The following is a 21,514-nucleotide window of genomic DNA, read 5'->3' as shown; positions in this document are numbered from 1 at the left end:
AGATTACACTCAAGAAATACAGGAGGGTCATTCCACGCCAAATCAACAAGAGCCCGCGCACTTAGGTCTCAAAAAATTCTGAAAATATTACCAAGTGTACCCATGGTACTTAAGAGAAACACTGTACATTTATTTGAATGTAAGATGTATACTCTCCATGTTACAGCCAATTTTACTGGGGGAGGGGGGTGCCCATTTTGTTCACACTCTTTTTTTTTGTCAAAGTTCACAAGCCCGTAGCTCAATAACTAAACCATGTAGGAAGTTCAAATTTGGCATGCTAGTACATAGATAGGAATAGTTTGATGCGAAACTGTCAGTTTTGGTCTGTATGATCCTGCATCATCATGGCATTCCCTCAAAGATGATAGAAATTGTACTGGAGTTTTTGGCTGTGCTCTGTTTAGGCCTTCAGAAGACATATTTGTGCCCAACATAGCCTCTTGATTTTTTTCCCTTGTAGAGACAAGTAGGAACACTCTCATAAAAATCTATAAATAGAAAGGAAACCCCATTAGTGTTTGACCAGAAGACCTCAAAAGTCTGACAAATCATTTTGGGTGTCATTTTCAGAGCTCCAGAACCCCTTGTGGGATTGTCCACAGATTTTTATTTTATTTTTTTCTTCATTCTCCATGAATTCTTCTTTTTAAAAATGCAAATGAGACTTGTCTTATGTGATGTTTTCTTTTGTAATTTTCAACCTGAACATGGGCAGCATGCACATTGAGGGCAATATGTTTTCTATGCGTTTCTTCCGCTGCCATCTGCTGGTCAAAAAAAGTAACAACATGACTCCTTGTGCCTGACCTACTGTCTCTTTTGGTGTGCGAACCTGCTCCCACATTGAACGCTCCTGAAATCATTTAAATTGAAAGGGATACCTGCACCCCTGCACAGGGACTCTCGGGTGATCATATCCGGGCAAAATTTGCATTTGATTATTTAGCCTTTACATTAAATGTTATCGAAATCATGTTGCTCTCTTTTTGCATTTTGCCCATGTATAGGGTGGAAATTACAAAAGAAAACATCACATAAGACAAGTTTCATTGGCATTTTTAAAAAGAAGACTTCATGGAGAATGAAGAAAAATATAAAATAAAAATCTGTGGACAATCCCACAAGGTGTTCTGGTGCTCTGAAAATGACACCCAAAATGATTTGTCAGACTTGTGAGGTCTTCTGGTCAAACACTGATGGGGTTTCCTTTCTATTTATAGATTTTTATGGGAGTGTTTCTACTTGTATCTACAAGGGGGAAAAATCATGAGGCTATGTTGGGCACAAATATGTCTTCTGAAGGCCTAAACAGAGCACAGCCAAAAACTCCAGTACAATTTGTATCATCTTTGAGGGAATGCCATGACGATGCAGGATCATACAGACCAAAACTGACAGTCCTATCTATGTACCAGCATGCCAAATTTGAGCTTCCTACTAGGTTTAGTTCTTGAGCTACGGGCTTGTGAACTTTGACAAAAAAAAGAGTGTGAACAAAATGGGCGCCCCCCTCCCCCAGTGAAATTGGCTGTAACATGGAGAGTATACATCTTACATTCAAATAAAGTAACAGTGTTTCTCTTAAGTACCATGGGTACACTCAGTAATATTTTCAGAATTTTTTGAGACCTAAGTGTGCGGGCTCTTGTTGATTTGGCGTGGAATGACCCAGGACTGTGTTGTGTAAATTGAATGTAGGCCTACGGTCGTTTCTGTGCAAAGCTTGGCATTCATCAAATTTCATTGTGATTGCAAATATGTAAATGAGGACCAGTGTCACTATGTCCATGTGGGACAATGATTGACTGGGTTCAATTAAAGATTCACAATAATTGAAGGACATTAATTGAAAGACATTAATTAACCCCTTAGCGCAGAGCTAGCGTTACAGCCTTACTGTCACTAACATTGTAATGACAAAGTATTAATCTGTTACTAAAGGCTCTCAATAATGTCATAGCAATATTGTTATGATCTAGTTGTGTCTTTTTAACTAAGATTGAACGGGCCCACCGGTGGGCCCATCTGCACAAGGAGGCTACATAATTAAAGTAATTTCTGTGCTCTTCATTTGTCTGGCTGACAGATTTGTCAGAGGATCAAAAAGAATAGGCCATGACCATATTCATTTGAATTACATTAAAGGTGCACTCTGTAATTTTTTAGTAGTTTATTTCCAGAGTTCATGCTGCCCATTCACACATGTTAACTTTTTCATGAATACTTACCACCACCACCAAATTGTAAGTATTCATTATTACTGGGAAAATGGCACTTTTCATACATGGAAAGGGGGATATTCTCCATTGTCCGCCATTTTGAATTTCCAGAAATAGATATTTTAGCTGCAAAACTTACTGTACTTTGGTCTCACTAGTAAATATTAGTTCATTATTTAGTACATATTTATGAAAAGATGACATTTTGCAGTAGGCAGCACAGTTTCAATGAGCAGCATACAGTCGGTCCCCCTACAATGCACACCCTTTACCGAGGTAATGCCACGTCATCCACCTCGGTACGTACCGGGCCTAGCTGCAGTGTACCCAAACAACCGCCAGGTGGCACTTGGGAGCGCTTGCTATACTTGGGAGCGCTCGCTATACGCTTTACCACGTGGTAGCGCATGTTCAGGTTTGTAATGAGAGATCAAAGACCCAAGAACCCATAATCCAGAAGGATTAAAAAAAAACCTGTATGTATATATATATATATGATATCTCTTTCTCTCTCTCTCTCTCTCTCTATCTCTCTCTCTCTCTCTCTCTCTCTCTCTCTCACACACACACACACTTTCTCTTGCAGAACACAATACACATTCAAGCGCAAATGGGTAGGCAACATTTATTACCATATGGAATATTGTAGACGATGTTGACGGCATATTAATATACCTTATTATATGGTGTGACGTCATCGGTCGAATGCTCCATTCATTTCAACGGGGCTCCCCAACGTTCGCACGTCTGTTATTTTTCGATAACGGACGGGTTGGTCTATAACGGACGGGTTGGTCTATAACAGACCGCTGTCAATGGCAACAAGACTTTTCACTGCTAAAGCGACTTTTCAACAAGACTCTAATCAGCTGCTGTGATAGACAACACCTGTTGTCCTGGCTACCTAGCTGTTGCCTAGCGGTGTTCCACAACGGCACTGTTTTGTTTTGCGCAGCAACAATATTTTGACATTAAAAACTATAATAGACTTAACATTAAATAGGCCTAAAGAAATGTCCCCGCCATGTGTGAATCATTTAAGTATATCCATATAATAAGCGGATTAACTTTCGGCGAGTCGGTCGCTTTGTGGAATAGCAGCACTTCAGAGAGAACAAGACCCCTCCGCTCCGCGTCGGGGTCTAAAGATTCTCTCTGTCGTGCTGCTATTCCACGGTAGCGACCTTCTCGCCGAACGTTAACCCTACGTAAAGTTCCATATAATAGCCGAGTTCCAATTAGCGTCCGGGTTCCTTTTAAGGGCCGGGTGCACGAGGATATTTGACTGATAATGGCCGGTTCCAAATAAAAGCCCGGTCTAAATAATCATTAAATGAACCAAGGAAGAAGGCTTGACCACCGGCGCTGCATGTTTCCCCCCTTATATTGTTTTGTTTCGTTTTTAGGATGGGCCACGTCTTTGACCATCAACCGCTGTGTCAGTGAAGGAAATGTTGGAAATTTTGCAATGTAAAACTCAGGGAAGCAGCGGTGTTTCAGGGTAGCATGTGGTTTAACGCTGTAATACGGGTTAATGTGGGTAAAATCCACATTTAAAACGAGTAGCTAAGGCATGTGATGAGAGAAAATTACATTTGAGACAAGCATCCAACGAAATGAAATGTAACGTCAACATGCAACCTCTCTGCAATCGGATTCTCCTCCCTTCGCACTAAACTGGCAAACATGTTCTCTCACAATGCTTTTAATGTTTTGTGCACTACATATGGACACATGGGACATTGTTGACATGTTGAAGTGAACTTTCTTCAATGTGCATGGCGGAGCACGCACTCGCACACACCCTGCACGCACTGCACTGATCAACACACTTTAATCAGTCAATCTGCGAGGCGGAAGCGCACACCGTTTCAACTTTGACTTTGGGGAAGAGATTGTTTAGTGGGATGTTAATTTAAATGCTTTTCATTTTCATTTGCTAGCTTTACATTTTTTGTGTATGGTAGCCTATTAATATGTGGCATCTGTGTGCAGATGGAAACCGTTTTGTGTTAGGCTGTAGCCTACCTTAATTCGGCCGAGGCTACTTTTAGTTAACCGCAGCGTAAATGTCTTTGCATGGACAAATGAAATGGTAATTGAATAATAGCTGGCCAGTATGTTGTGTCGTAATAAACACACGAATGTAAATAAACGGTACTTTATTAAACAAAAATAAATGGATGCATGAGAGCATACACGGAACGTGTGTACATCTTCTGTAACTGTACTTCTACTCTGCTCTACTGTATGCTACACATGCATAAGTAGGCGCAAGCTCCACCTAGTGGACTGGTTGCATAACACATTGCATATACCACATATCCCCCTTAATAGGAAAACACTATAACTGAAGGAAGCAGCGGTTCAACGGTAACCATAAATCTTAACAGAATCATGTATCATTTAAAACATATTCATCATTTGCATTTTAGCAGACAGGTAAGTATTAGATTTGTAACAGAATAACATTTTATATTTAAAGCATGTTAACCAGAATTTCCTTTGCCTTTCAAGTAAGTATTAGTTGCACCTGAATCACATTTCATTTGAAAACATTAGTGTATAACATTTTAAACTAAATTCAGACCATGCATTCAATGACTTGAACCTTTCAATCTTCAGCGTGTATCACATTACCTAGAAAATCAATTCATATTTACATTTATTAATTCACCATATACTGCATTACTCATCAGTTCATTTCAACAAAAAGTCCCGAGTCCATTCTGGGACCCTGTGACACCTGGTCGGTCTGCCAGGCAGTGGTACACTCTCGGGCTGTGGTGTCACAGCTGGTTCAGTGTCCTGCGGTACTGATTCTCCATCACCATCAGTCCCACGATCGGAAACTGGAGCAAGGTAGGACGCATTCCAGCAACGTCCATCAGACAGCCGGTAAGTGTACTGTCCTCTTTTTTCCATGACACGTAGTGGCTTGGTGAATTTGCACTGAGTCTTAGGAAGGATGCCAGGCTTTTTCACCCGGACATATGAGCCACATTTGAAGGACACGTGTTTGGCCTCTCTTTTGTGATCAGTGTAGGCTTTGCTTTTTGCTTGTTTTTGTCCCACTCTGGAGATGACCTCCTGTTTGGACAGTGTTTGCTGTTGCTGCAGTGGACGTCCAGCCACATGCAGCTTAGTGCGCATAGGCCGGCCATGCAGCAGTTCTGCAGGCGAGCACTGTGTTGTGGAGTGGGGTGTAGCACGATAAACAAGCAGAAACTCACGTGTAAACTCCTTCCAGGGCCGTCCCTCGAGCAGTGCAGTCTGCAGGCTGTCTTTCAAGCTGCGGTTGAAGTGCTCGATCTCACCGTTCGCCCTGGGGTAGTAGACAGATGACTTTGTGTGCACTATCCCTCTGTTCTGAAGGAAAGCCTCGAACTCGCGTGACACAAATTGCGAGCCGTTGTCAGATACCAGTTCCTTTGGATTTCCCTCTCTGCTGAAAACAGAACACAAAAACTCGACAATTGCATGTGAAGTAATGTTAGAAAGAAAAGCTACCTCAGGCCACTTGCTGTGGTAATCTACCAGTGTGACAGCAAAGTGACAGTCCATGGGCGCTCTTTCGAAAGGCCCCACCAGGTCTATTGCAACCTTGTCCCAGGCCTCTTTTGGGTAAGGCACGGGCTATAGAGGTGGTGTGTGTGTGACCGCTGATTTGTCGTGTTCTTTGCAGGTGGTGCAGTCTCTGATTGCAGTTTCGACCTGGGCGTCCATGCCAGGCCACCAGTATTCGTCTCTCAGTCTCCGCTTTGTTCTCACAATGCCTAGGTGTGTGTCGTGGGCGAGGGAGATGAACTTTGCCTGTAGACTGTCTGGCACCAGCAGTCTGTGTGAGCCCCGTACGACACAGTCACCTTGCAGAGAAAGTTCATGTCGGAGCTTGAAGAAGGGTTGCAGATTTGGGCTGAGCCGTTTGGCGGATGCAGGCCATCTGGAGGTAAGTGGGCGTCTCAGCTCACTTTGCACAGGACAGGCCACGCACGCAGCCTGGAACTCAGCATCAGTGACAGCAGGTAATGTAGAGGTAAGGGCAACTTCCACGTCGTCCTCCAAGCTGGGCTCAGAGTTCGGTATTGGGAGTCTGGATAAGCAGTCTGCTGTGACGTTCTCTCGTCCTGGCTTGTACTGGATGTCATAGGAGAATGCCAGCAGTCTGGATGACCACCGAGCAATCCGCATGCCTGCTCTGCCTTGGCCCTTTGATGTCAGCAGTGTAGTGAGGGGGTTGTGATCAGTGCGCAGTGTGAACCGTCTCCCCCATAGGTAAGTCCTCCATTTTTCTGTGGCCCACACACACCCCAACGCTTCTTTTTCGATGGTGGAGTATTTCCTTTCGGCCGGTGTGAGTGTGCGTGAAGCAAAGGCCACGGTTCTCTCTGTGCCATCTGGATGCATCTGCCTGAGCACTGCACCCAGACCGTAGTCACAAGCATCTGTAGTGACAACTGTGGGAAGCTCACGATTGAACATTGCAAGTGCAGGGCTGTTGACTATCAGTTCTTTGACAGTCTCGAAACTGCTCTGTGCCTCTGGTGTCCATGTGAATGACTCTGCCCCACGGAGAAGTGCTCGGAGTGGCTCCACAACAGCAGCGTAACCTGGTATGAACTTGGAGTACCAGGATGTGAGCCCCAGGAATGAGCGGAGTGTAGGTAGGTCTGTGGGTGCAGGTGCATGGACCACGGCAGTCACGTGTGTGGTGTCAGGCTGAATGCCTTTATCTGAGACTGTGTGTCCCAGGAAGCACAGTTCTTTCTGCCTGATGTTGCACTTTGACAAGTTCAGTTTCAGTCCCGCTTTGTCAATCTGCTGAAGCACGGCAGTCAGGGTTTTGTTGTGTTGCTCTAATGTCGCGCCCGACACAATCACATCATCCAGGTAGCACTGTACTCCTTTCATGTCTTTCAGGATTATGGACATCATCCTCTGGAAGCAACTGGGCGCAGATGCCAGTCCGTACGGCACCCTTTTGTACCGGAACAGTCCATCATGCGTGATGAATGTGGTCAGGTGGCGGCTATCCTTATGCAGTGGCAGTTGGTGGTAAGCACTCTGTAGATCTAGTGTGGAGAATGTTGTGGCACCCCTGAGCTCTGTAAACATTTCCTCCATGTGCGGCAGTGGAAAACCATTCACTACAACCGCCTTGTTGACCTCTCGCAAGTCTGCACAGAGTCTCAGTCCTTGCCTAGTGACCACGATGGGCGAAACCCACTCTGAAGACTCAACTGGTTCGATGACGTCCTGTTGCAGTAGCTTTTTCAACTCAGCTGACACAGCGTCCCTGATGGCAAAGGGCAGCCTGCGCATTTTCTGTCGAACTAGTGGAACGTCTGGGCGCACTTACACCAGGTGTGTAAAGGCTTTGGCGCACCCCAGTGTGTTCACGTCTGCATTGACATTCTCGACTATGGCTTTGGAAGGAACAGCGGAGCGTGCCACAACTTGACCGTCGATGACTTGCATTTGTAGTGCAGCGAACAGGTCTCTGCATAACACTGCAGACCCCTGCTTTGCAATGTAGAGATCTGTGACAGTGTTACAGTCACCAAAAGTCACTGTTGCATGTAAGCACCCCAGCACAGGTATTACATTCCCCCCATAGTCTTTCAGTCGGTAGCTTGGTTTCACGAGTGCAGTGGTAGCAGGGAAGCACTTTGCATGAACATTTTCTGAAATAATTGACACTGCCGAGCCTGTGTCCAGCATTAATTCGACCTCCTGGCTCTGTTTCCCCTCTGCACACACGTTAACTGTACACATGATGTTACCGACATGCCCTGTATTAACATTCAAGATGGTTACCTCTGGTACGTCGATCTCGTGCACTTCTCTGCTGCCCCTGCAGACTTTAGCAAAGTGTCCTTTCTTTTTGCAGGAATTGCATTGAGCATCTTTTGCAGGACAGTCCTTGGAATCCGCCTTGTGTGAAAAAGCTCCACACCTGTAGCATGATTTCCCTAGTGTAGCCGAAGTTTGAGGCGATTTCTTCCCCATCTGAAATGTGTGATGTTGCTGCGATCCTTTGACGTGCACCGCTTGCACTGCTGCACCCTCGGCGGTCGTGATCATGGCTTTAGCCTCCGAAATGGCTGTTTCCACTTGGCGCGCAATCGTCAAAGTTTTAGCCAGCGTCAATCCCTCCTCCAGCAGCAATCTTTCCCTGAGGCGTGATGAGTTGGTCTTTTCGACGATCTGGTCGCGCAGTATCTCGTCCTCCAATCGACCAAAGTTGCATGTTGTAACCAGCTCCCTTAACGCAGCATGGAACTGGTCTGTAGTTTCTCCCGCCCGCTGACCACGCTGTCTGAAGCGGTAGCGTTCGGCCACGACATTTACTTTAGGCCAGTGGCGGTTTTGGGGGGTGTGATGTTGGTAAGCACAAATTCTGTAACCAAGCCAAACTAGTGGGGTCTCCCCCAGATGAAAATTTTTAAAAATAAAAACGCTCCTAAATTGTGAATTTTGACCTCTTCAGACAGCTCCCTAGGCTACTAAGTCATTCTACCACGTTGCATTTGACATCCTTCACTCCACGACTTGAAAATACAATCCAAATGTTCGCGTTGCATCTTACAGCAATGCATTGAACAGAAAAACACATCACCAGTGACGGTCATCATTCCAGAAAGGGTTCTTATTCTGCTAGGTAGAACTAATAGAAATTAAGCATGCCGTTGCGACCAGGGTACACTCACTGTAGGCTACACGAGAGCTGCCAAAAACTTGTGTTGACCTGCCGTTAACTTGAAAACAGGCTACGGGAAAGACAGACACCAGCACCCTTCAGAACAATTGTGAACCCATCTATGGGTGAGCGAGTGAACCCGTTCCTAAACAGCAAGCTTCATCAACAACCAAACATGTTACAGCGGACAAATATAACCTTACCTTAAAATGCTGTCTCGACCGCAGAAATCCCAAACTTTCACTTAATCCACACGTTTTCAAAATCATTGTCCACGTTCCCGTTTGTAATCCATATGATATCATAGCTAATCAAGATAGGCATATTGTGCTGCCGTTTAGCTATTCTCTTCAACTAACTGACGGTGTGTGGTTCATGTTATCTGCATATTATTCATTCGTTTCTTCTTGATATGTCCCAAAGTTCTACTCCATGATTTGTCCACATCCAAAACACAGACGTTTCCTGAAAACTTTGATTGCAGTTCAAATGTGTTGTCAGTCTTCGAGATTATCATAAAAGCAACTGGCTTCAGTCAAAAATGTAAACATCACGTCTGCCTGAGCTCTACTTCCTGAATCCAATGTTAACATAAGGTGTCAGATCGAGTTATGATTCATCAACTCATCTGTCAATCATATTTTCCGGTGCGCTATTGGTATGAGCACAATGAAAATGTGCTTCAAAAACGGGCGTTGCATCCGCGGAAAGCCAATTAAAAAACAGATTCTCTGCCATTGACTCCAAGTCATTTAGAAATTGTGCTTCATTTGCTGTAATAACGTGTTTCACCATCGCTGTTAAGCAGTGTTTCTCGATAGCCACTGTGGTGTCGCTGTTTAGGCTAACCAGTTTTATAAGAACCGCCAGTAGCAGACAACACAGACAGCTGAATCACGTCAACAGGATGAAGGGTTTAAATTTGGATGTCGCGTTTGTCGCTTTTATATTGGTAAGCCGTGCTTCAAGTGCTTACATTAAGAACCGCCTCTGCTTTAGGCGTGAAAAAGTCCTCCAGCGCTTTCAACGCATTCGCGTACGTATTGCCGTTAACTTTCAGCGTATAGAAAAGTCTCTGACCTTCAGCACCTAAGCAATGAATCAGTAAAGCCCGTTTCCTTGCATCGGTTAGCTCACCTTCCGACATTGCTAGCAAGAAGTTGTCGAAGGAGCGGATCCACGCTTTGAAGGGCATCGGCGGATCGCCCACATTTTGTAGGAAAGGCGTCGGCTGGCACAGCTGTAGAGTCGTCATCCTCGTCGCCAATATGTTGTGTCGTAATAAACACACGAATGTAAATAAACGGTAGTTTATTAAACAGAAATAAACGGATGCATGAGAGCATACACGGAACGTGTGTACATCTTCTGTAACTGTACTTCTACTCTGCTCCACTGTATGCTACACATGCATAAGTAGGCGCAAGCTCCACCTAGTGGATTGGTTGCATAACACATTGCATGTAGCACACAGTATTGCAGGGAGTATTAAACCCAGTGTACGTTGGGGTTTGGGAGAGCAAGGAAGAGAGCGGCATCTGTGATAAACCCCTTCGAAATGTGTGCGTAAAACCTGCTGTTAAAAAAAAAAAGCTTTGTTTGATTTCGTGTTTGTATTTTACTTTGACGTTGCCTATAGTCCTCAGTTTATGGTTATTTTCTGTTGACCTCCTACACATTTTCGTTCTGTCATGTAGGGTATTGTAAATAAATCGACCGTATTTTGATCATTTTGATTTCGGACTTAATTTACCCCTTCAATCACCCCTCTCCAATTGCAAACTTTACCCTGGTAGAAGGAGCATTCGCTAGCCTGCACGTACTCGTTAAGGACTTATTGTCTGACTGATTTTGGCTGCTGCGAATAAGGTATATTTTTATATATATAAAAAGGGCCTATCACCGTTTTGGCTGAATGCTGACACCACGGACCATGATGACCAGTGCAGTCTTGCCGCGGGTCTTGAACAGTGCGCACTCTTTCCGATTCAGATTGCTTCTTCTGAGAAGGCAACTGGCTACCACAGGAGACGGCACGGTAATGTTGTGAGCAGATTGAAGTTACACCATCTGTAGTTGCAATTCCTACTCTGATCACCATCCTACACAGTGCACCTTTAACTAAAGATTGTGTTTTGATCACCTGATAATAAGCCCATTCAGAAGTAAATGCTGCCTTCAAAAATGTACTCTCATGATTATTTTCTCTGCAAGATCATTTACTTTATCTGTGGTTGCAGAAAACGATGGTGCTTACTTCAGCCTTGACCCCAAGACTATGAATGAACTGATGAAGAAGGAGGAGGAAGAAAGAAATAGACAAGCAGAGGAGAGGATGATGAAGGTGAAGAAACAGAGGGAGACTCTCAGATCATCAGCAGGTAAGACATTGTCAATAAATAAAATTATTTTTTTTGAAGTATTTACAAAGATAAGTACATAAGTAACAGATATAGGCCCACATCTACAGCATATTTCTTCTTTCTCTTTCACTCTCAATGACTCTCACACACCTGAAAGACACACTCTAACTGACATTGTTTGAGAAAAGCCGCATTCTCGAGTGTGATTCTTGTATTTTATTTTAGTGGGTTAACATGACAGACAAACATTTTGGCCTAAGTCATCTTCAGTGTCTTACAGAGGATGTAGGCACCCAAAGACCCTGTACAAAATAGTTTGTACAAGGTCACTTGTACTCTTCAGAAACACTTTCTGAAAAAAAAAACACTCTCACTGACACACAGAACCCCTCCCAAAACACACACACACTTAAAGGGGTATGCCACTATTTTGGGGCTTAATACAGTTAAAATCGTTGGCTGGGGTTTATAAAGGTGGCTTAGTGTCTTATTTTTCATGTTAAGCGTTGTCTTGCTTTAAGACAAGTTAAAAGAGGGAATATGTCGCTAAGCTAGTGAAAGTCAATGGATCCGTGTAGCATTGTAGCATGCTACACGGATCCATTGACTTTCACTAGCTAAGCGACATGCTCCCTCTTTTAACTTGTCTTGAAGCAAGACAACGGCTTACATGCAAAATATGACACTTTACCATCTTTATAAACTCCAGCCAACGATTTTAACTGTATTAAGCCCCAAAATAGTGGCATACCCCTTTAAGTATTGCATATCAATACATGTCTCAGAGAATGTCTCTCTCTGTTTCCAGAAGATGTTCCACATATGAGAGATATGCACACTGTCACTTACACACACACACACACACACACACACACACACACACACACACACACACACACACACACACACACACACACACACACACACACACACACACACACGCACAACACAGTCACCAAGGCCCCTACACACACACACACACACACACACACACACACACACACACACACACACACACACACACACACACACACACACACACACACACACACACACACACACACATGCAGTCATCCAGGCCTGAAACCCTCCCCCCAACCACACACACTGTCACCCAAGCCCTACGTGCGCACACACACACACACACACACACACACACACACACACACACACACACACACACACACACACACACAGAAAATATTCAGATTTATAAAGCATGCCGCACGGACGTTCCACGCCAATTTCCCTTTATAAATCTCAACTGACTCTGAAGTTGCGGCACATGTGCGCACCTGTGGACACACCCATAATTAATCGCGAATATTCAGTAAAACGCCCAAAATTAATATTTATATCTGTGGACGGCGTGCAGAAAGTAGACGACAGATTTACCACATGTGGAGCAAACAGTTTTATTAGATAGGTAGCGTTGGGCAATGTTGAGGAGTTAAGTTTGGGAAGTCAAAATCCCTCGAATTGCAGCATGTGGATGGTTATGTTCACAAAGGAAAAATAGCTAAGTCAAGGAAACATCCATGTGAAATTCACAAAAACAATTGTAAAAAATAGGGCTGTAACGATATTGTATCGAACCGAGAAATCGTGATACACAGAGTCACCATACTGTATCGTGATACAAGGAGGCAGTATCGTGATACGCCCTTTTAACGTTTTGATACCCATCAGCCCAGAATACAACCACATGATATGAAGTGATAGTGCTTCCAAGCATCATCATTATTATATAGAAACTTTTTCAAATCATTAGTAGACTCTTGTAACCTATTCTACCTATAAACTGTCATAGTTTTTATTCATGAAGTTTATAGTGTTGGCAAATGTGAAATCGAGGGGTGTATCGAACCGTAGGTCATGAATCGTGATACAAACCGAATCGTGAGTTGAGTGTATCGTTACAGCCCTAGTAAAAAACTATCGCACCTCATATGCACCAGGTTTACCGCTGGTCACTGTGCGCAGCTGTCTGCTTTCAGTTCAAAGCGACGCCCCAACTGTCGATCGACATATCCACAGACAGCACGACATCTATGGGCATTTTCTAGTCTGCATTTATTAAATGTGTGTATTATAAACGTGCATTATCAGTGTATAAGCCAAGCTGTCAAATGCCTCTGCTTCTTTGATGATGAATAACCACATGGAAAAGAAATGACACGCAACAAGAGAAACGAAGCTGTCCATCAGTATGGCACTTGGCTGTATGCTTGCCTGTATGGCTGAGAATCAACCATTCTTTTTCTATCAGTATAGGCTACTACAGATGCACTTGGGACTCGAGCAGATGATTCTCCAACTGGCTTAAATGTTGACGTAATTCCTTGCAGACTCGGAACACTTTATAGCCTACAGATACGATTATAGCCTGATACTGGAAAGGTCCATGGTTAATCAAATGTAGGGCAGCCTATTTCCAAATGTAATGTACCATAAAAGTACAATTTGAAGCGTCTATTACTTCCTTACAAAACATGCATGCGGCTATGGATAGGCCAGGTAGGCCTACTTATTAATTTCCACCATTACCAAACAACAAACAACCACGTTTTCGTTGTGAACTGGATTAACTAATGTTAAAGTGGCTATCGTGACACGTGACCTCCGATTTTTTCCTCAACCAATTTCGGGTCGACCTCCCGAGGTCGCACTTTCCGCGTTTGGTCTTTTGTTTAGTGCCTACGCATGGGTCAAACTTTGCGTGGAGCTGCGCATGTTTACCGCCAAGTTCTTTTTCTATAAATACCAAACTTTGCGGTGAACTTGGCGTGCGCAGTCTTTTGTGCGTACGCACCCGTTATAAATAAGGCCACAAACACACCCGACACACACACACACACACACACACACACACACACACACACACACACACACACACACACACACACACACACACACACACACACACACACACACACACACAGCCAATCCCCCCCCAAACACACAGTCAAGCCCTACACACACACACACACACACACACACACACACACACACACACACACACACACACACACACACCTGAAATGCACTGTCACTGAGACAGAATAGTCTGAGTCCACCCGTTGATGAATTTCATGTCTTAGGAAATGGTCAGGGTCAGTTTTCCAAAAAGATGATACCTGAAGGCAAATCATGTTAATTTTCGGCATACAGCTGATTTAGGGGTATTCAAGGGTGCTGAATCCAAATCTGCCGTATGCCGGACACAAAAATGCACAAAATGCCTCAAACGGGCAAAATCCAATATGTCTGCCATCACCGTCTTAAAATCCTGCAATCACTTTTCTTTTGGACTAAATAAGGTATGAATTTAAAAATAGCACTTATTTTTATGTTTTCAGACAGGGGGAATGCCATTATGTCATCAGATTTAAGATCAGATTGGAAGAAAAAGCTTATGTCATTGGCTGGCAGCCATTTTCAAAGCAGAGAGCCTCATATTGTCAGCGATTTTTAACATTTTTACTAAACTTTCAAGATCCACAGAAAATAATGCTCTTTGTCTCTGTGAATACACATACAGACAACTGCACTGAACTGTCTACTTTCACCTGAAAAAAGAAGTTTGTGTGTACCATTTTCCATTCTATAGTTATGGGCACTAGAACATAGGGTGACACCACAAAAAAACAATAATTTGTGACCCCAAAATACTGCACTTGTCTCAACCCATATTTTTGCTTTGAAAAAATGTCTTTGATAGTGTTCATGTTTGATATGCAGCATTTAGAGGGGTTTTGAAGGGTGCTTAATTCAAATATTCAAATATGCTGTGTATTAGACTCAAAAACCTCTTTAATACCTCAAAATGAATTAATCCAATATGGCTGCCATCACCAGACAAGGTGAACTCTTAATTACATTGTAGCTATAGGTTTTCATACATGGATAATTCATCTCCATACTCAGATTTAAGATTAGAATCAAAGGAAATGATTTCAGTATAGGTTGAATTCATGTTTATAAGTGACAGTTGACTTTCATGTCAATAAGCTGTTCATTTGAATGAAAATGTTTTCTCTACTTCCACTTTTATTTTAATTCTTCTTATAACATGATGCAATATGTCCACCTCAATCCACCTCTTCCATTATGAGAAAAATGTACACACATACGTAAGCCTGAATATGCCTAAATATAATATGCACATCTATATTTTGTGCATTAGGAATTCATTGTTAGCCGCTTTTATTGCGGCGCTTACATTATATCTTTGAATGGTGGAAAGGTGAAAGAGTGCTATCTAGGGCCCATAACATTCTCAAAGACCAGTCACACCCAGGATATGGACTATTTAAAAAACTGAAATCTGGAAGGCGACTGTGCTGTCACAGAGCTAGAACTGAGAGACTGAGAAAGAGCTTTTTTCCTCATGCCATTTGCTTACTGAATTCCTCCTAATTACTTTGATTGAACAAACACACACACACACACACACACACACACACACACACACACACACACACACACACACACACACACACACACACACACACACACACACACACACACACACACACACACCTTTTATTTTTATTTTTATTTTATTTCTTCTTCACCCTTCTTCTGCACACTTGTTTTGCACCGGCCATGCATTTCATTACAAGTGACACGAAAGTGTCTCTATGTTCATGACAAATAAATATCCTTGAATCCTTGAATCCTTGAATCCTTGAGGTGGAACGTGGATCAAAACAGTTTATGTTATTGTGAGGAATTTACTTGATAAATGTTAACTCATTCCCAACCATTATCAACCTCCTCCTCTCCAGTGATTTGGCAGGACACACAACATAATGCACTGCAAATGCAACAAAAGCAAAGTATAACATGACGTTTTGCTGTGATCAGTTCTATCTTATTCAGATGTCACATGGTTACATAAAATGCCCCACATTATCAAGTCTCTATTTGGAGTCAGGCCCACATACCCCTTCCTGTCCTCCTGCCAGTCACCGAAATGGGATGGGTGGTATTGGACAGGGCTTTAGTCCCACTGCTCCTGTATCTGCCACTTATACATGGGTTCTCATTGTTTATCAACACAATATCATGAGGAGGGGCAAGACACTGGCAGCCAACCATGTGAGCTAATTTTTTTGACCGACAGCAGTTTCCAACAATCAGAGGTTGAGTTGTGCGCACGCAGCTAGGTTCGCGCAGTCAGGTTATAAACAACATTTAGAACCCATGTATTCTCAAGGCATGCACAGACATCACAACTTGTGCTTGCCTCATCCAACACTGCATCTGCAAGAAGTGGCATGTAGTACTTGGAGTCAAGCAGTTGCTGCAATTCAGCGACTCAAGGAGGGGTGATTGGGAATAAGTTAGCTTAGTGTACCAAGTAAACAATTTTGGTTAGAGTAGAGGAGGGTGACTGTATGTGCATATAGGCTACATTTGTCCAACAATAAAGCAATCTCTAACCACTTCACCAGAGGGCTAGGATCATTAATGGGACAGTCAGAGCCTAGTGTCACAAGAAAAGTATGACTTTTAAATGTATGCTGATGACATTACCTTAGTGCAGTGTTTCTCAAACTTTTCCAGACGGAGGACCACTTTGTCACCCCAAAAATGTTCAGGGACCACCTGTCAACTGAATGGACCGTTGGCAGGTGTTAATTTGACACTGCTAATTTTGATAAAAATCCTTTACTTTTTATTCACATTTCAAGATGGTTTTATTGTTATGAAAATAAGACTTAAGCTATGCTTAGCTTTGTAATAATGTTAATATAGCCTACTGCTAGCTTGTCTTGGGAAAGTAGAAATCCCCTCGCGGACCACCTGAGCTCTGTCACGGACCGCCAGAGGTCCCCGGACCACACTTTGAGAATCACTGCCTTAGTGGCACATATCGCTGACACAGACACCCCCAACACAAGACATCAACATCCAAGGGCAGACAGTAGAGCAAGTGGTAATTTTTAAGTGCCTAGGCATAGAAATGTAGCCTGGTCCTGACCATCCCATAATAGCCTACTACCAAGTCCATTTCATTTCGTATTCATGGTCTGGAGGTTGTTTGATCTGACGTGATTGGAGGAAGCGGGAAGGACATTTTCGGAAAAAAACAGGATAAGTTGTTGAACAAACATTTCTGACGTCTATCTTTGGCGATGTAGGACCGTTTAACAGACATGTCTGACAGAATATCCTACCGTAGGATAAAATTTACAATGTAGGACTGTTTGTCAGAGCACCGGCCAAATCCTACCGGCAACATCACTCAACAGAAAACTGGTATCAGACGTAGTGCAGAGTCAAGTCTCTTGGCGGAAGTAGGTGGTGCGCAAGGCTAATAGAAATGGGCACCTTACTGCTTTCTCACAGCACATGAACACAATATTCAAAAAAGGACATTCCAAGTCAGCAAGGACATTCTGATTTTTGATACTTCCTCCTCGTGTAACTTAATTAGCATTAGAGAAAAGAACAAACTTACACACATAGTGAATCAGGCTATTGAAATGACTGGCCCACCTAAGCCCTCCCTATCTATGCTGTATATCAGTGATCAGGAAAGCCAACCTGATCATAGAGGACCCCTCTTACCCCTTCCATCACTCCTTTTCAACAGCTTCCATCGGGACAAGGCTAGCCTACAATGTGCCATTTCTTTTATCTAATGCCAATTAAGTTGTACCAGGGAGAGGTATTGAAAATCAGAATGTCCTTGTTGACTTGGAATGTCCATTTTTGAATATTGTGTTCATGTAGGCTACTGTGAGAAAGACAGGGAGGTGCCCATTTCTGTGCCTAGGCACCTTAAAACTACCTCTTGCTCTACTGCCTGCCCTTGTCTCTCTCTCTCCAGCTGCAACCGTATCTCACACCTTTCGTGAAGTATTCACGAAAAAAATAACTTCAATTTTCGTGGTGCATTCACGTTATTGCCCGTTTTTCGTGGTTGGGCAACGAAACGCTGCCTATTCATTTGAATTGCCCGACTGCTGCCTAGCGACCCACTAGTTTGACGCTCTTTCGGTACCGTCACCAAACATTTCAAACAAGCAATTTAGGGTTAGGGCTAGGTTTAGGGTTAAGTAGGGTTAAGGTTAGGGTTAGGTTTAGGTTTAGGTTCAGGTTTAGGGTTAAGGTTAGGGTTAGGTTTAGGTTTAGGGTCGTATGACATAAGGCGTAAGTACCGAAAGGGCGTCGAATTAGTGAGTCCCGAGTGTATCAGCAGTGTTCTGTCAGCACCCCCTCACCGCCCCTGCAGACGCTTGGATAACCATAGCAGCAGTCGGGCAATTCAAATGAATAGGCTGCGTTTCGTTGTCCAACCACAAAAAACGGGCAATAACGTGAATGCACCACGAAAATTAACGTTATTTTTTTCGTGAATACTTCACGAAATGACGTGAGATAGGGCTCCCAGCTGAGCACCATTATTGATACACTGCAAATGTACACGTATATTTTAACTAGGCAAATTTATAGTCTATACTTGCGCAATTCTACTAACAGAAAATAACAGAGAGCTTGGTGAGGACCACTAAAGGACTGTATTGTGCTGGTTCTGATTTGTTGGGATGTTGTGTTGTATGGGGGGCGTCGGTTGGAACACCATTAGAAGCAGTTACAAGCAGTTCTCTCCCTTTAGTTTCTTTATTAAACTTCACAGTTGAATTACATGGGTAAGAGCCTCAGTTGTGTGTGTGGTCTGCAAATACAGAATAAGGCTAATCAAAAAAACACTGAATTAACCCTCTAGCTACCAGAATTTTTTTTGAATAGGTCGGAATTCTACCAGGAATTCTAAGGAAAAATTGACATTTTGGTCATATTTTAAATAATGTCAAATAACTTGAAAAGAAATGAAAAGTGTCAATTACAAGTTACTTTCATATTAAAGTAGAGAAAACACACTTTCAAATGGTATATCATTTATGGATAATTAATTGTTCAGTATTCCCATAGACTGCCTTTGATGTGGATTAAATGATAAAAATGTGATAAAATCCGATATTATCTAGGCCTATCTATCTATATATATATATATTTAGGCCTATCAATCTATCTATCGATCTCTCTATCCATCTATCTATCTATCCTCCCGTCTAGCCATCCATCCATCAAGGGTCAAAGTTGAACAATGACCATGTGACGACAACAAATGTTGTTCACCCAAAAGTCCTGTTTTCAAGCGGTTTCAAGCGGTATAACTGTAATGGACTACACTAGCTAATAATGTTTGAACTAAACCATGCCAAAGACGTGTAAGGATAACCGTAGAAGTGTCCGCGATAGCAGACAGGACATGAATGGAGCTCTAAGGAAGTTTCCTCCCAATTTGGCACAGGTAAGACGCGCCAGGCATCACCGACTAACACGGAATTTAAGTGCTACAAACACCACGTTGGTAGGCTATTATTGGAAGTTAGCATTCAACTCAACGTCTTCACGCACATTTTTATGAAGGACAACGTGGAGTAGCCTAGTAACAGTCCTTGACTGCTTTGCCCAAGCTGACACGCAAAATGAGTAGCCTATCATGCTGCGCTTCCCTGCGCACCTGTTACGCAGAGCTGTCGCTGTTAGTTGTTCCAGGAAACTAAGATAGTTGGATACCAACATATGGTTTGACTCTGAAAACACACCGAAGACAGTTTACATTTTTAATATGTAGCGTGTAGACATCGGCTGGACAGTTGTGTTTGCTATTTAGGACCATGGCAGAACTCATCACAGCTGAACACCATCTCATAAGCCTAATAAAACAACATGATCTAAAAATAGCCTAAATAGTCATAAACATGTGCTGTTGACCATTAAAATAGATCGAAGAGGGTTGGAAGTTTTCATATTCAGTGTATATTGGTGGTAGAAACAGAATGGTTGTGTTTGTAGCCATCCAATCTCGGACGGCCGTCATTTGAATTGACGGCAGATTGCCAAATCGCATAAAGCGGCGCATCTCGTAATAAAATCTAAAATACTGAAAAATAATATAATATAAACATATAGTTTTTATACTGAAAGTATATCGAGGAGGGTCTATAATATTGAGCTAAAGTGTTTGAAAGCTGGAAAAACTGCATGATGACGGCCGTTCAGCCGTATTTTCATAAGAAAATATTCCGGCCGGCCGCGGCCGTTCTGGTACAGATCCAGCCGGACGTTCACGGCCGTTATAGTAGCTAGAGGGTTAACTTACAAAATATACACTAACTGAAATTATAACTCCTCCTAGCATCACTACTTATCATTACTTCGAATATCTAACATAGCTAAATTAGCATGACTTGCAAATTTCGTATACAAATGACTACAATGCTAGTTCTCCGCTTAGCATGCTAATTGCGATTAGCACACTAATCGCGATTAGCACCCCAATCTAACAATACTGCACATCAACTCTACAACACACTCTGAAACGAACTACTAACTCACTATTCTGACACAACAACACTTAGCCTACTTGGTGGAAAGGCACGCACACAAACTCCTCACATGCAATCATCTTGAGGTAATAACTCAACTGGAGCAGCAGAGCTGAGTATGTGCTCCCTGCTCCAAGTAGAACTTAACTGAACTGCACGTGAAGGGGGCGGGGCTAGGCATTCAAGCCATAGTCTTTCTTACAGTCGCCCCCGAATTGCTGAGGCAATTCGCTCAGAGAAAGACTCGGTTGAGTCTCAGGTAGACGAAGGATGATCTCCAGCGCCGTCGCTGTCCGGAAGGGCAGGAAGGCAGATGAGCCGGGCCCCTGGACGAGTGTAGACTCGGTCCTTCACCTGGACGTCCGCCGATCGCACGCGTCCATCTGCACTCCGGTGCGCTGTGATGATCTTCCCGATAGGCCAGCTTGCTCTTGGTAGCTGTGGGTCTACCAGCAGGACCACTGCGCCCTCAGCGAGGTCCTCTGCAGTATCATCGTTCCACTTCTGGCGACACTGTAGAGTGGGCAGATAATTGCGTATGAATCTTGCCCAGAATTGGTCGGCCATGACTTGGCAATGCCTCCATCTCTTCCTCGTCAAGCCTTTGTCCATGGGGTACACCACCTGTGAAAACGCACCATCAGGCCGCCCCATCAGAAGAACATTAGGCGTCACAGGATCCTCGTCAGCAATACTGGACGAGGTGTAGCCCAAAGGCTTAGAGTTCAGGATGGCCTCAACTTCTAGCAGAACTGTACGAAGCACTTCCTCGGATACTGACTGTGGTCCTATCACAGTGTACAGGGCAGACTTTGCCGA

The 21,514-nt window shown here is 43.4% G+C and overlaps 1 protein-coding gene across 1 annotated transcript in view; it reads left to right on the top strand.

The window, feature by feature from the left end:
• LOC134439662 (uncharacterized) overlaps window positions 1-21,514 on the top strand; it is a 54,222-nt gene that overhangs the window by 897 nt on the left and 31,811 nt on the right. Inside the window, exon 2 of the mRNA XM_063189565.1 lies at window positions 11,163-11,303. Coding sequence (XP_063045635.1) covers window positions 11,163-11,303 — 141 coding nt within the window. The remainder of the gene's footprint in view (window positions 1-11,162; window positions 11,304-21,514) is intronic.

This window comes from Engraulis encrasicolus, chromosome 23 (genome assembly GCF_034702125.1).
Source record: "Engraulis encrasicolus isolate BLACKSEA-1 chromosome 23, IST_EnEncr_1.0, whole genome shotgun sequence".
NCBI classification, from domain to species: Eukaryota; Metazoa; Chordata; class Actinopteri; order Clupeiformes; family Engraulidae; genus Engraulis; species Engraulis encrasicolus.
This window is presented reverse-complemented; position numbering and strand designations above follow the sequence as displayed.